This window comes from Loxodonta africana, chromosome 2 (assembly GCF_030014295.1).
Source record: "Loxodonta africana isolate mLoxAfr1 chromosome 2, mLoxAfr1.hap2, whole genome shotgun sequence".
In the NCBI taxonomy this organism is placed as follows: Eukaryota; Metazoa; Chordata; class Mammalia; order Proboscidea; family Elephantidae; genus Loxodonta; species Loxodonta africana.
This window is the reverse complement of record NC_087343.1, coordinates 120466242-120482328: the sequence shown is the minus strand read 5'-3', so window position 1 is coordinate 120482328 and position 16087 is coordinate 120466242. Positions and strand designations below refer to the sequence as shown.

Sequence of the window (16087 nt, the reverse complement as noted above, 5' to 3'; positions counted from 1 at the left end):
GGTGCCTGGCTACAACCACTGACTGTTCTGAGTGGGGTCACAGTAGATCGTCCCGATAGAATAGGAGAAAAATGTGAAGCAGAACTCAAATTCTTTTTTTTTTTTTCAAAAAAAAAAAAAAAAGTCAGACAAACTGGAGCAGTAGAGAACAGAGGATTTCCTGAAACTACTGTCCTGAGACATTCTTTAAACCCAGAACCATGCCTATGCCCTAAAATCACCTTTTATCGAAACAGCGACATACAAAATAAAGGATATTACCCATATGATCGGTGTTTTACCTCAAAACCATCAGTATAAGAACAAAAGATCAACAATTACTCAAAGGTAAAGATAAGAAAATAAGGGGGCAGGGAAACTAGAGTACTGGAAATGGAACAAACAGAACACAATTAAAGAGAATGTTGACACATTGTGATTAATGTAACTAACGTCACTGAACAATTTGTGTGGAATTATCAAATGAGAACCTAACTTGCTGTGCAAACTTTCACCAAAATCTCAATAAAATATTATTTAAAAAAAAAAGGAAGAAAGGAGCCCTGGTGGCGCAGTGGTTAAATACTTGGCTGCTAACTGAAAGGTCGGCGGTTCAAACCCACCAGCCACTCTGCAGGAGAAAGGTGTGGCAGTCAACTTCCATAAAGATTTACAGCTTCGGAAACCCTATGGGGCAGTAAACTCTGTTCTATAGGGTGGCTATGAATCGAAACTGACTTGATAGCAATGGGAATGGGTTTTAGAAAATGAACAGAAAACTCTCTTTAAGCTCACATTAGTGTATTTAATTATCTGAACAATGAAGGTCTGAATAAACATGCTTTCCCGTGGATCACAAATTTTCAAAAATTTTAGACTGTATATCCCAGGGTATTAATTTCATGGATTAATTCTATGAATGGTAATAGATATTCTGGGCATATAAGAGTTCCAGGGTCAAATTCTTTTGAGAAATCCTGGGTTAAGTTTATTTAATCCAGGGTACTTGAAGTTAAATTGACCATAGAACCCTCTGAGTTTATTAGTCTGTATCAGTCTGTGAGCAACGGTTGAATAGAGGAACCCTATTTTTGACTCCCCGCTGTTCTCTGAGATCTTGCGCTTATATAGCCCATCCTAAACACTATTAGGTAATAAGCAAGTGCCTAATTTGTATTCCATATGCATTCTATAAAAATAGATACATTTTGGCGAGTAATTTTCTATATCATTTAAATCATTTTAATTTTTACCAAGTAGACTTATTATTTACCTCTGTTACTAAATATAATTTTAAAAATTGTTTTCCAATTTTCACATAATCAGAAAGGAGACAACTTTCTGAATAAATATCAGTTTCCTGAACGAGGCCGTTCAAGCAGTTCAGCCTTAGTTGGACGAGAAGCAGCAATAATCTGTTCATTTGGTCGTGAGTAAATCTCAATATACAACACATTTCCCTTTGCTAATAATGGATTTCTTACGAGAGGATAGCAAAGCTGCTAAGTGGCTTTATACCAAGCATTGATAGGCTTTCAAAACAGGTTTTCCTTGGTGTGGTAGGAGATGAATAACCATACTAGATGGTTATTCATGGTGGGACTATTATTGATAGTTCAAGGTAAGAAAGAAAGGTCTTTCTCTCTCCCTTTAAAAACAAAAAATGAAACCTATGCCATCTTACCTTAAGCTTGCGGCGGGCATTGAATTCTTGGAGCTTCTTTTGTGCGGTATCCATGTGTACAAAATTGGCTGCTTTTCCTGTGACCCACGGGTGCTGGAGAGCTTGAAAGGTAGTCAGCCGTTTCTTAGGATCCAAAACAATTAATTTTCTGACCTGAAATAAAAAAGAACCGTAGACCTTTTAGGGAGCTTTTTATTGATTTTTATGGTGACCTGGGTTTCCTCTCAGCTATAAACTTCTAGGTCTTGTTCTATTTACCTAGGAGTACCACAGAATATAGATTTGAAGAAAATAAGTAAATAAATAAATAAATAATGTTTTAAGACCTCAGCAGCCACTGTGGATAGGAATGGCTTCAGGTAACAATAGCTGAGGCAGTCTAGGAAGACGGCGGTGTACAACACTGGAGACCCCAAAATGGGAGATTGCTTCCCAGCAGAGGTCAAAGAAATCAGTCCTGCTTGCCTGTGGACTAGAAGTTCTTTGAAGGCAGACCCAGCATCTGAATAACTCTGGGCTGTGACTCACAAACACTTAGAATTCAGAACTCAAAATATGTCTCAATGATGATGGAATCATTCATGCACCAACCATTTTTTCTATGTGGATTAAATGGCAAACAAAGGTATAGTATCCAGCCCTTATGGAATACTATCCCATGATTCTTGGTATAATATAGAGACTATTTAGACTCAGAGACATGCTTGAGCCTCGGTTACACCTCTTATTACTTTTATGACTCTAGATAAAGACATATAGGAATTGAGTGTCTATGATACTCCCCTGGGCTCTTGTATTATTTCCATTCCTTTGTAAATGAGTCCTTATATGTATATATATATAAAATTAAAAACCTCATGTAATCCTTTCAATAACCTCATCAAAGTGGAATTATTAGCTCCCATTCACAAATGACGGATGAAAGGAAGCTTGGAAAGATCTAGCGGCTTGTCCAAGGTCAGACAACTTGTAATTGGTGAACGGTGTATTCAAACTCATGTCTATTTTACCCCAAAGTTTATCCTGTGGCTACTAGATCATGGTGCCTCCCAAAGTAGTCAAAGTCTTTGGGGTGTGGTCGCTCATGTGCAAAATGAGGGGCTTTGAATGCTTTATGGCCTAATGTCTCTTCTGACTCTAACAACCTAAAAAGAGCTGAAGTCAGGCTAACAAAATGAGGCAGCAAGTCAAAAGAGGAATAAATATCATCTGGTCTTTGTTTCACTTTCTTCCTGTAACAATGTCAAAGGAATGCATGTTTGGGTGGACACACTGGGTTTGTAGAGGACAGAGCTATAAGGCTGCTTAGGCTTAAAATCTGAAAGTAGGTGGAGAAAGGTAAGGATGATTAAGAGAAAGAATGCATGGCACTAAATAAAAATCTGATAATAGTCATAGCTATCATTTGTTCAACATGTGTACTAATAACTTTATATAAATAATACCTAATCCTTACAACATCCTTGTGATGGTTAAGATTGTCTGTCAACTTGGCTGGGCCATGATTCTTAGTGTTCTCGCAGTTGTATAATGTTGTGATCACTTCCCTGTTGAACTTTGATATGTGATCACCCCTATGATGGAATCTGCTGAGTGGTACTGGCAGGGCGGCGCCTTCATCTTTTGGATCTTTTGGTCCTCCACCACCTACTCCCTTCCTGCTCGCCTTGGCAAGGCTTTTGGCTTGTTCTGGATCCAGCAGCTGTCTCTTGTTGCCTGATCTCCAGTTCTTGGGACTTGAGCTAGCGGCTTAGCTGTTGATCTTGGGATTCATGGATCTTCACAGCCTGGGAGCAAGAGTCCTGCTCTCTGACCTGCCGATCTTGAGTTCACCAGCACCTGCAGCTACCTGAATCAGGAGAAACCTTGTGGTCTTGCCGGCTGATCTTGGCATTCGTTGACCTTTACAGCCTGTGAGTGGGAGCCCTGCTCTCTGACCTGCCGATCTTGGGTCTGCCAGCCTCTGCGGCTGCATAAATTTGGAGAAGCCTCTATCCTGATCCAGGGACTTGGGACGTTCCAGTCTCTACAATCGTGTGAGCTGTTTCCTTGATATAAATCTCTATATAAATTTACACGCTTTACTGGTTTTGCTTCTCTAGAGAACCCCGCCTAAGACAATCCATTGACAGTTAGGTATTTTCCTCCCATTTTCCAATCATGATTCTCCCCTTCCTCATCATTATCATCCTCCTTCTCATGAAAATATGAAGTATTTATTGAGAGTCAATATATGCCAAAAACTTACATATGTAATCTTTACTCTTTACATTTGAAGATTTGATGCATTAGATTGTTAAGAAACTTGCTGAAGGTGAGAAAGGTCCAGTGACATTGTTGGGATTCAAACCCAAAGACTTGCCATTATCCTACAGTACCTGACCCGCTCCCCCCCACCCCGCCCCATCAGCACGGTAGCTGCTGCTGAGGACAGATCAAATGCAAGCAAGCCTCCAAGCATTCCTCTAGCTCTGAAGTTTTATAAGTTTATTAACCAACAGGGACTCTAACTGAATGAAGGTACATCACAGTTAACCCTCTTATTTATATGATTTTTATCAGGGATGAAAAGACACAGAAGGACTAACTAAGGAATCTTACTGAGTTGGTTAGCACTAGTTACTTAAGTTGCATAATGTCACTTCATTTTCCCACACAACCTAGAGGCAAGTACTATTATCATTCCAGATGAGAAAATTAAACATTGAGAGTTTAGAAAACAAGCCCAAGGTCCCACTTCTAGGTGGAATAAAAGTGGGACTTGAATCCAGGTGTGTCAGACCCTAAAACTCCACAGCCTTATCACAGATTCATTGTTTCATTTAATAACTATTTATTGAGGCTATATGTCTGTATGGTACTAATTTCTGGGGCTACATATCTTGTTCGCTCCCAGAGTTTTCAACTCATTAAGGAAGAAAATATTGAAACAAGTAATTATAAATAGCAACTATCATTAAAGGGAAGTCCAGGGAGCAAAGAAGAATGTGGCAGAAGGAACTAACAAACTGTCAAGGGAGGGATTGAGGAAAGCACAGGCTGAATGCCTCCCAGAGGTTGTCAAATGAGAGCTTGGGCTTGAAGACAGAGTTAACCCAGGCAAATAGGAGGCGGGAGAGAGAGAGAGAGAGAGAGTGTGTGTGTATGCGTGTGTATGTGTTGTAATGGTGGTGGGGAGGAGAGGAGAAAGGAAGGAAGGAAGGAGAACACAACATTACCAAGCAAAGGAATGAGCAATGGACAATATCTAGAGCTGTGCTGATGAGGAACTGAAAGTCTGGTGGGCTGGGCTGGAGTGAAGAGATTTCAAAGGAGAGCGATGCAAAATAAGTGATAGCCTTGGAGGGGCTGTGCTATGTAGATCTGGTTATGGATTTTATTCTAAGAGCCTTACAACAGGAGAGTGGCATGATTTGAGTTATTTATAGTAGCATCTTTCTGGATTCTATGTGGAGAGTGTATCTGAGAAGGGCAGGAAAAGGGGCAAGTAGATCAGACAGGAGGTTGTGGCAGTGGTTCAGGTGGGAACGGATGGTGGCTTGGATTTTGACAGTGGCGATGGAGGTGGAGAGAAGTGATTGAATTCAAGAGATGTTTAGGAGTGAGGGGTCTGACTTGAGGGAGGAGTTGGGATGACATAGCCCCACATCTCACACACTGCCAACTCCTCCCAATCACAGTGGGAGAGTGGGGGACCCTACCAGATATGGTCGACAAAAGAACACAGATGATCAGGAGGAAATGTTTGGAGGGAAAAGAGCAGTGGAAACCTGGATTGTCAGCGTTAACAAAGTTTCTCTGCTGGGAAGCTTAGTAACCTCAGACTGCCATTTCACCTCTCTGGGCTTTGTCGCGCTCATCTTTTTAAAACAATGGAAAGACTATATGACTTCTAAAATCGCTTGGAGGTTTTTTAAAAAGTCAGCTTCTGATTATTCCTGTGTGAAATGTCTCTAGATGATTAATGTCAAATGTTTCTATCCCATGCAACTGAAAAACCCCACTTGCCGTTGAGTCAATTCCGATTCATGGTGACCCCATTCCTGTCAGAGTAGAACTGTGCTCTGTGAGGTTTTTAATGGCTGTGATCTTTCAAAAGTAGACTGCCAGGCATTTCTTCTGAGGCACCAGTGGGTGGATTCAAACTGCCAACCTTTCAGTTAGTAGCCTAACACTTAACCATTTCTGCCACCCAGGACTCCTAATCCCATGCTAGCTACTAGCATCATCTATTTTATTTTAAAAGAGGTGAGCCACCTCCCACAGTGTATATTTTTCCTGAATGCAAACCAATGTCAACATTGGCTAAAGCAAAAAGCAATGTAATAATAATAAATACAGTATTAGTATCATGGGATTTGTTTATAATGGCAGTGATGCATGATGGGACATGTTATTCATAAGTTGCAGTGATATTTCAGGAAGCAATGCCATTTTGTTAAAAGTATACATGAATTTAACAAGCCATATTAAAATAGAATTCTGTGTAAATTATGTTTGAATTCACCCAGCACTGCTTTCTTCATAAGCAAGGTTCTATATTTACCAAGTAGTAAAAACTCATTAATACCACAGTAATTTGTCATTTCTGATAATTCACTTAGTGCTAAACTAAAACATCTATTTTTTACTATCTATGAAGAAAATGCACTAGTATGTGTTATGAAATATACTTTAAAATTAAAAAGAAATAAGATATCAAGGCAAAAGAGGAAATTAAGAAAAATGGCATTGCCCACTGATTAGTTCAAAGGAATGTGAGGGATTTTATTTCATTTTGTCACACTTACCAAGTCCTTGGCATTTAGAGATACTTCATCCCACCAGGGGGAGATAAAGTAATATTCACAATTCAGAATTCTCCTGAACATGAACTGATCTCCTCTTTCATCATAAAATGGTTCAAATCCACAAAGTCTAGGGGGGCAAAAGACAGGGAATAAAATGTTTTTGAAAGCCTAAATATATTTTGTCAAATTTCTGCAGAAATTCAAGGTCATCCTTGTTCATACGGCAAGTATAATTACCTTGTTACATTTCATTTTTAATTATGTAAAAACACAATCACACCTTCAGGAAGTAAGAATAGATACAAAACCAACTAAGGATTTTTACAGCAAAAAATAGTAATAATTATGACACAAAAAACAATAATAATCACTAACATTATAATAGGCACGGTGCTAAGAACTTTACACGGTTTTTTTTAATGTGGAATTAAGAAGACACAGAAATATTCAATTTATTACAGTATAGAAGAGTTGGAATTTGAGAATGGAGAGATTAAAAAATGGAAAGAAAATCCTTTTCATTCATTTTTATTCAGCCCTGTTTACTGAATTCCTCTGTAGAAATGTGTCAAGTATCATAGTTATTTCCATCCCATTCCAATTTTGATTTCAGAGTGAACAAAGATAATAGCCAAAAACTACTGTCAGGGAATGGCTTCAAAAACGTCTTCAACAGTGAATAGATGCAGCCAGAGATGAGCAGCCTAGAATCACCTCAACTTTGAATGTGACCCTCACTTTGGTACACCGTAGAGGCATTCTACTATGTCCACCTTCTTCTTCCACTACAGGTCAACATAAAAAAGGTGGGCAAACGTGGGAGTAAAGAAACAGGGAACCATTCTTGGAATCCTAAAGAGAGAGAAAACTCGAGTTGCTGGTCTGGTACCACCACAGCTCGGCAGTTTGCAGATAGGTAGAAGACTAGAGACCGAAAAGAAAGTGTTAAAAGAAAAAAAAAAATCCCTTCCAGGGCATGTGCTGAGTGTGTTGCATTCGACAAGAATAGACAGAAAGAAAAAAGAAACAGAATAACCTAAAGGACATCTTCACTCAAACTCTCCCCTCAAGCCGTTCAGGTTCGTGCCCAGTAAGAAAAGCCCAAGTGTATCCTGACATGGCGGGCTTCTAGGAAGAAGTCATCTCTCATTTCCTTCTGCACAGGAGAGCTCTTTCTCTTCCAAGTGCTCTACAGCCAGGCAGGCCTTGTCAGCAAGGCCTCGGGTGCGGACACTCGAGCCAAAGGGTCCTCCCTTTCCCTACTGTAGCAGTCTGCGCAGAGAACCCTGCTCCTGGCCTACCTGTGGACATGAAGCGTAAGAAGGGAAGTGGGGAGAGCATCTCCACACCTTGACAGGAAGGGGCATAGCCTTGCTTGGCCCTCTCCACCCTGTCCGTTACTAGAAAAGTATGGCCTGTGGTTGGGTGATCATAAAGAAATTAGCCAACTTTTCAAGTTTAGGCGTTTAAGGAGCTCCTCACGTTTCTCCTCCTGAAAATCTAGAGAGAAAGGGACAATTGAGAAAGCACAGAACTTGAATGCTTTCTCTTTGATTTCAGTCATGTCAGTGATTTTGTCCTTTGGTGACAGAGGTAAAAAGTTTATGTCATGTCAGCCAGAAATGCCAAAAATGGAAGAAACGTCACACAGAGCAGCAAACCCACATGCACACGCATGTGCACGCACGTACACACACGCACACACACATACACACACGGTGCAAGCACCCTTCAGAATTGTGATATTTTAATGCTAGCGAAGATAGTTTCGAATATATTGGGATTATACAGGCCTGAAGTGTAATGTATAATACAGGGTAGCTCCAAGCCTTTGGGTAGAACCACAGTGCTGAGAGCTGAAAAGAGAGTGTTTGAATCTCTGAGCCTTCCTGATCCTGATCTGCTTATCGCAGTGGTCAGAAGTAACAGAATGAAGAAAGAACAATATTCTTTCCCCAGTGTAAAAGTAATCTCATATGTAAGCAGAAGGGATTCTATGATGTGGCCTTAGGGATTCATTTTAATGAATTAAGCACTTAGTGTGGCAAACAGAATTAATGATCTAACAGGCACAGCCCTGCAGCTTTTGGTGGTGGAGGCATAGGATTTAGGATACTTAGAGGGACCAGAATTTCTGGCAGAAACAACAGAATGACCCTCATTCCCAGCCTAATGTCATCTTGAGAAACAACAAGACCATGGCACAAACTAACTTGGTGGTGACAAGCTAGATCTTTTACAAAGGAGAAAGTGAAATGCTAAAATGCGGCAGCAACCGCTGCAACAAGAGGGACAGAGTGAACAGCAGTCTCTACAATGACAGTGAGAATCCAGCTTTTATGGTTTTATTTAAGAGTAAGCTGTAGACTTTATGCACATCCAGACAAATGGACGTGAAACAGGTCCTTCAACATTTGGAGGATAAGAGAAAGGATTTGACTGAGGTTCATAATACAGCCTCAGTGTAACATTTACTTTCCCAGGCAGCATCAGTAAAAAATAGACCCTTGGTCCTAATGGTTCATTCTGTTACTTCTGTACTCTACTCCATTTGGCTCCAAGCCACCTCTAGGGCATAAGTCAGGTGCCTAGAAGTCATGGTCTCAGGTCACCAGTAGGCTACGGGGTACATATCAAAGCTAACCTGGCACAATGAAAAGACATGCAGGTCCACACGCCCCATCTACCCTGAGACGGGAAGAACTAGATGGTGCTCGGCTACCACTACCAACCATTCTAATCAGAGTCACAAGAGATGGGCCCTGATGAAATGGGAGAAAAATGTGGAACAGAATCTCAAATTTCTAAAAAAAATAAAAATCAAAAAATAATTACAAAAACCAAAGCAGACCTACTGGACTGGTTGAGACTGAGGACTCCCTGAGGCTACTGCCCTGAGATAGTCTTCACACCTAGAACTGAATCTAACCCCTGAGGTCACCTTGTAGCTGAGTAACAAATTGGCTCACAAAATAATGAATATCACCCATAAGCACTGTGCTCTTTTAAAAATCACCTATATGAGATCAAACGGTCAACAATTACTTAAAAACAAAGATGAGAATGTAAGGGGACAGGGAAGCTAGATTAATGGAAATTGAACAACCAGAATGGAAATAAGGAGAACGTTCACTCATTGTGAAGAATGTAACCAATGTCAGCGAACAATGTGTGTAGAAATTGTTGAATGGGAACCTAAACTGCCATGTAAACCTTCCCTCAAAATAAAGTAAAATATGTTTTAAAAAAAAAAAAAAGAGAGAGCTACAGGTCCAATGGCACAGTCCACTGAAGAAAATGTTGCAACAGACTTTTGCCAGGTAGACTTCATTGATTGTTCATTAACTATAGGTTAAATAAAAATTCTCCGGGCTTAGGCACTGACAGAAGTTAGTTTGGAATCAACGAATATTAGTTGTAAGCAACACTGTTATTTTCATTTTTGTGGCTGTTACCGCTAACTTTAAATCAACATCTATTAATTAATGGCCTTAAATGTATAAGGATATAATAAATACTTTGCATGATACGGTGATCAGCTAGGGGAAAGAGTCTTGACAGCTTTTTTTTTTTTTTTAACATTATCTTCAGGGCTATAATAAAATGTTTCTCAAATTATCACAGTTTTTCCTTCATTTTCCCATGCCGGTGATCATATCATAGTTTCATGTATTTCATTTCTAGTTTTTCAAGGTGAATGTAATTTAATTTCCTACCTCCACCTGCCCAGGTTCTTTTATACCTTAAATGCACATTTCAACATGAAATTGTAATGGGGCTCATTTACCTTGGGGACAAACCCGAGCCCTTATTTGTGTAGCTGTTTGTCACTGAATGGCACTAAATATGATGTCACCTACCTAATTTATGAGACAACATTCTTTCCCCGGTGTAAAACTGATCTCATGTACAAGTAGAAGGAATTCTACGATGTGGCCTTAGGGATTTGTTTTAATGAATTATGCACTTGGTGTGGTAAACAGAATTAATGATCTAACAGTTTGTATTTCATAAGAAAAAAAATTCTCTCTAAATTCTTCTTATGTTTAATACATTCTGGAAACATAAGAAATTGAATAGTGAAAATATCTTCTGATAGTTCATATTAGCAGATCGCTATTTTACGGGTTGCTTGTTAAACCTATTTGTCTTGGCTACTGACCAACGTGAGCTTAGAGTTTGCTAACTTGCTTGGAGATGCCGCTCTAATTATCCCATTCCTAGCTCATGCTACCTAGACACTATACTTTCCAAGATTATTACATTTTTTTAAGCTCTTTCTTTCTCACCTCCCAAAATTTCTTTACAAAATTGAGTATTATGGGTTCCAACAACTAACTCCACAGTGCCTACTGTCAGCTGAAGGTCTAAAGCAGGATTATTGTCTAATTTGGTTCCTCACTTTCAGTTCTTGTCCTTTAGTGAGCACTTAGCACTGTATCCTCAAGGCTTTGTTCTGGGCCTTTACTCCGAGCCCTAGGCCCTCCATTCTCACAGATTAAAAAAATCATGTAGATAAATAGCAACCCAATCTGCTTGTTCTGAACTAAACTTTTGAACTCACTGATAGCCTGCTTTGTAGTTGTTCTACAATAATCGCCCTTCCCAGATGCTCTTCTGTCATTTTTGCTTGTTCCTCTCCTTATCATCTGTAATTCCATCATATCTTTGGCAAATTTTCTGAAATGTTCTATTTATTATTAGACAGGAGTTCAGGAATGGAATTGGAGATACCAAGGGATGAAAGATTTAGATCATTTTTTCACAGGGAAATTTGTGTAGAGTATTAAACCCAAGGCCCTGAAAAATCTAACAGAGGTAGGAAACAAAATCATGGCCAAAATGCCTTTAAAATATTTTCAGTTAGAAATGTACCAGTATGGGACTGTTTCAGAAATTAAATAACTGTTTGCCCTTTAAAAGGACTAACACTTTAATTATTTTAGAGACAATGCAAAAGAGTAAAATAAGAGCAAGCTTATCAGGTGGTCTTGAGTTTCACATTCCTCACCATCTTCAAGCACTGAATTGTTCCCTAAATCTGCTGTACACTGTGTGGCAGAATGAGACTCAGAAAATCTCTGTACAGAAGTTCTGGCACCAAGAAAATTACAAATAAAAAACAATTGCTCATTTTCAGAAAATTCTATTACAAAGTACATTTAGTATGGAATGAATAAGTAATCCAATCAATGACAGACTGTCTAAAAGTAATCTTGCTTTTTTATGAAGACTATAGGTATCTAGAAAATGTTACAGGAAAGACAAGTAATTTGCATGAAAACTTCACTTACAGGATGTAGGTGATTATTCCTACAGACCACATGTCTACCTCAGGTCCATAGGCACAGCCTCTGAGAATTTCGGGAGCTGCAAAAATAGTGAAAAGTATCTTAAATTGGAGATTAAATTCAACATTCATATTTGAATAACAAGCAATGGGGAAAGAACTAATTCATTAACAAAAACTTCAGAACTGTTTTATAACTAATCATGTACAGGGTCAGCAGAAAAGAGGAAGGCCCTCAATGAGATGGACTGACACACTGGCTGCAACAATGGGGCTCAAGCATAACATCGATTGTGAGCATGGCACAGGACTGAGCAGTGTTTCATTCTGTTGTACACAAGGTTGCTATGAGTTGGAACTGACTCAATAGCTCCTAACAACAACAACAACAACAACATCTCCTAAACCCAAGTATGAGGTTGCAAATTCTTATGTCCGTTTACGTGGAAGAGATTATAGTCTTTCTGTTTTGGGGGTACATAAGAATGAAGCTATTGACTTTATATTCTACATTGGAACATTGTGACACTGCTCAAACCAGATAGAGCTACATCTCTGCTAAAAAAGACTCCTTACTTCAAAGGGAGCTTAGTACACAGAAAACAGGAAGAACTGAAAGGAGAAAGTTTAGCACAGTGTCATGGATCGACTTGTGTCCTCGAAAAATGTGTCAACTTGGTTATGTCAATATTGTGAGGTTGTCTTCCATTCTGTGATTGTAATTTTATGTTGAAGAGGATTAGGGTGGAATTTTAACACCCTTACTAAGGTCACATTCCTGATCCAATGTAAAGGGAGTTTCCCAGGGGTGTGGCCTGTATCACCTTTTATCTTACAAGAGATAAAAGGAAAAGGAAGTGAGCAGAGAGGGGGGGATCTCATACCACCAAGAAAAAAGCACCAGGAGCAGAGCACGTCATTTGGACCCAGGGTTCCTGTGCAGAGGAGCTCCTAGTTCAGGGGAAGATTGATGACAAAGACCTTCCTCCAGAGCAGACAGAGAGAAATGCCTTCCCCTGGAGCTGACACCCTGAATTTGGACTTCTAGTGGTAGACTGTGAGAAAATAGATGATTAAGACACACAGTAAGGGACAAAAAGGCACCACGGCGCTCCACTGAGATCTAGAACTACTTGGAGCAGAGGGCATTGATGAGTGTGTATCTTACTCTGCAGGGCAGGGGCCAGGCAGGTGGTGGGAAGAGCTGGGAAATCTCTGGTGCTGGAAGGTTGGAGCAGGAGCTAGGAGGGGCCCTTGTACATTTCCCAGCATTGAGAGCTACATGTGGGTCCCCAAAGATTAGCTGACCCTAGTCAGCCTGGGGGTTATGAACTGAGAGAAGGGGCCTTTCTCTGTGCACAATGAGGTAGTTCACATCAGTCCTGTCCTCTGTTGTGAAAAGGCAAGGTCTTCTCAGCCTTGAAATGGCCCTTTGGGAAATACTAACAAAATCTTTCATGTTTTTACTATGTGTCAAGGATTGGGAGTGTTGTTTGTTTGCCTAACAAAGAACGGAAGAAAAGTGCGGGCTCCATTACCGACTGAAAGATACGGCTCAGGGCTATAGCCAAGAGTGGCCTTTTTTATTTTGAACAAATGTGCTGTAGATGCTGGTATGGTCCCTCAAGAAGGAGCTGACTGATGAGGGACCATACCAGAAGGCTGAGGTTTCCCTGAGGGAGGCCTCGAGGACACCACATCCCTCCCATGCTGGGTGAAGAAGAACAAGTGGACTGGATCCCTGGTCCATGCAGGCTGGAAATGCCATATTCAGTGTGGGTTGTCAAAGTGAGCTCCAAAAGGGGACTCTGCAAGTCCAGAAGTCCCTCATGGGGCTCTGGATTTCACGTATGGGAAGGACTACAGTGGATTTTCCACCAAAAGCTTATCATACAATCCCCTACCCCATCCTTTTCCAATCAGGATTTTCTCTTCCCCATGAAAGTTGTGTTACATAAAATATAGATGACAAAGAGCCCGTAGGTAAAATGAGAGTGTGTGTTCTAGCACTCTAACCAGTAAATTTAGCAAGATCCAAGACGCAACCCTTTAAGATACTGATCTGCAGCCAAGAAGTTTTTGCTTACCTGCAGGAAAATTATTCTTAGAAAATCTTCCTTTTAAGATTTAATTAACATAATTAAGGAAAATGCATGTTCAATGCAAATACCGTTCACTTTTGTCAGGTTAACTTTCATTTCCCAGGGCATTCTATGCCCTCCAGAAGATTCCTTTGAGCCCCAACACTGAACTCCGCTCCCAAATACTTTGCTCATGGTGCAAAGGGAACTCAGGTTAGGTTGCTGCTTTCCACGTGGGCTGTTACTGCCTGTCTTTGTCACTGGGAGCTGTTCCAGTCAGGGAGCTAAATGCATGCATATTTCCTTCCCACTCAGCATCAGTGATTCCTATCTGGTCTGAAGTGCTATCCAGTCCCACACTGACATTCAAAGATAAACACAGAAATATGTCGGGGAAAATCTTTTACCTTTTCTGGGTCTTGGTTTTCACTTCTAAAAAGTCAGTGAGTTGGACTAGCTGATTTCCAAGTTGACTTTATCTTAACCTGCTGCCCAACTGAGATATTAGTAAAGAGATCCACCATCATCACCACCAATTGCAATTGAGTCGATTTCTGGCTCATGACAGGTGATCCCATTTGTGTCAGAGTAGAACTGCACCCCACAGGGTTTGTAATGGATGGTTTTTTGGAAGTGGATCACCAGGCCTTTTTTCCAAAGTACCTTTTGGTTAGCAGCCGAGTGTAGTAATTGTTTGCACCACTCAGCAGTGATGAGATAGTTACTGGTAATTAAAGAAAGAAGAAGAAAGGACAACCATTCTACCTGCAGAGCCTACTGCAATTTCTCATTCCTCCTGCTGAAGCTGTCTGCTGCCCTGCATGCACCTTCTCTGTTGGCTCCAGTGAAATGAACCTTTCTATCTCGTGCTGTCCAAAGACTCATCCCTGTAAAGGTCAGGTCACTTCCATAGCTCCCAGCCCAAGAACCCCACATGAAGTGAATGCCATGGAACCAGTGCTTTGAACTGGTTCATTCTGGTTTGAACCCCTGCTGAGAATTTGCATTTCTACCCTAGACATACTGAATCAGAATCTATATTTTAACAAGGATTCTGAATCAGTATATCTAGTGGGTGGAAATGCAAATTCTCAGCAGCGGTTCTAACCAGAAGGAACTGTTTCCAAGTCCTGCATGGAACACTATTCTTTTTGGATCCACTTTTGGGGCATCTGGGTTTCTTACCTGACATGGCAATATTTGACCAAAAAAAAAAAATTTTTTTTTCACAGCAATGCATGGGCAGCATGATACCCCAGGGGCAATTTATTTCCTTGCAATGCATGATGTTGCAATGTGAGTAAACTTGTGGTGTGAAAAGCTCAACTTCCTACAATCAGGTCAACTAAGACAAAAGGAATATAGATGCTTTTGGCCTTCAAAATGAATTTCTCTTAAAATTAGATTAAAAAAAAATTTACTAATTGTAGTATAAAATTTGGATGAAACAGTATAAAAACCTCAACTCAGTAGTATTAACGATTAGATACTATTCTCAATAACTTTTGTATATTTTTGATTACTAATTAATATAGCCTGGACCGTCTGCAGAAGAAGCAAGAACACACTCGTAACCTATCTCAGTGCTTCCCGATAGCCAAAAGCCTTTCTGGAATAAATCTCAGGCTCTGGCACTCCAAGCGCCTCAAAGTCTCCTAGGTATCAGATGTCCTTGCAGGTGATTCTACTAATTTGTGATCTCCTTAAAGTGAGCGATATTTGATTACTTCCAAGTTTGTTCAAGGAGAATAATCAGCTGGTCCACCTTTTAATGCTGTAAGCACTCTCTACAGTCCTTCATATCTTTTTTCATCTCATTACCAAAACAAACCAATAAAAATAAGAAGAGGAGAAAATTATTTCAAAGTGTAATATAGTTTTTTAAATGCAAGTAAAAAGACTGAGGATAGTCTTTGCTGACTATTCAATAATCATTTATTCATTTTCTTGGCTGTTGTCTAAGTGGATCCAAGTTTTCTGCCACATCCTAAAATTACCTTATAATTCATTCTGAATTATTACTGCTTGTTAAATACTAAATACCAAGGCACCTCATACTTCAGTCTTCAATACAGAATAATTTTGGTAAATAGTCTTGGAATTGCCAAGAGACCAGACTTAACTTTTAAAAAAATGATTTTGACTGAATTAAAAAATTAAATAAAAAATTCAAACTGTAATGAAAATATTCACCAACGTAACACCTAGACCACAGAGTGCTGTTTTTTTTGATAAGATGATAGCATCATAGAAACATATAGCG

The 16087-nt window shown here is 39.8% G+C and overlaps 1 protein-coding gene across 2 annotated transcripts in view; it reads right to left on the bottom strand.

Annotated features, from left to right (window-relative positions):
* The window catches only part of CAMK4 (calcium/calmodulin dependent protein kinase IV), a 298827-nt gene that overhangs the window by 5589 nt on the left and 277151 nt on the right, over positions 1 to 16087 (bottom strand). For both annotated transcript variants that reach the window (XM_023548086.2, XM_003404739.4), the window contains 3 exons: positions 11748 to 11823; positions 6454 to 6580; positions 1664 to 1816 (listed from right to left, as the gene is read on the bottom strand). In XM_023548086.2, the coding sequence (XP_023403854.1) occupies positions 1664 to 1816; positions 6454 to 6580; positions 11748 to 11823 (356 nt within the window). The remainder of the gene's footprint in view (positions 1 to 1663; positions 1817 to 6453; positions 6581 to 11747; positions 11824 to 16087) is intronic.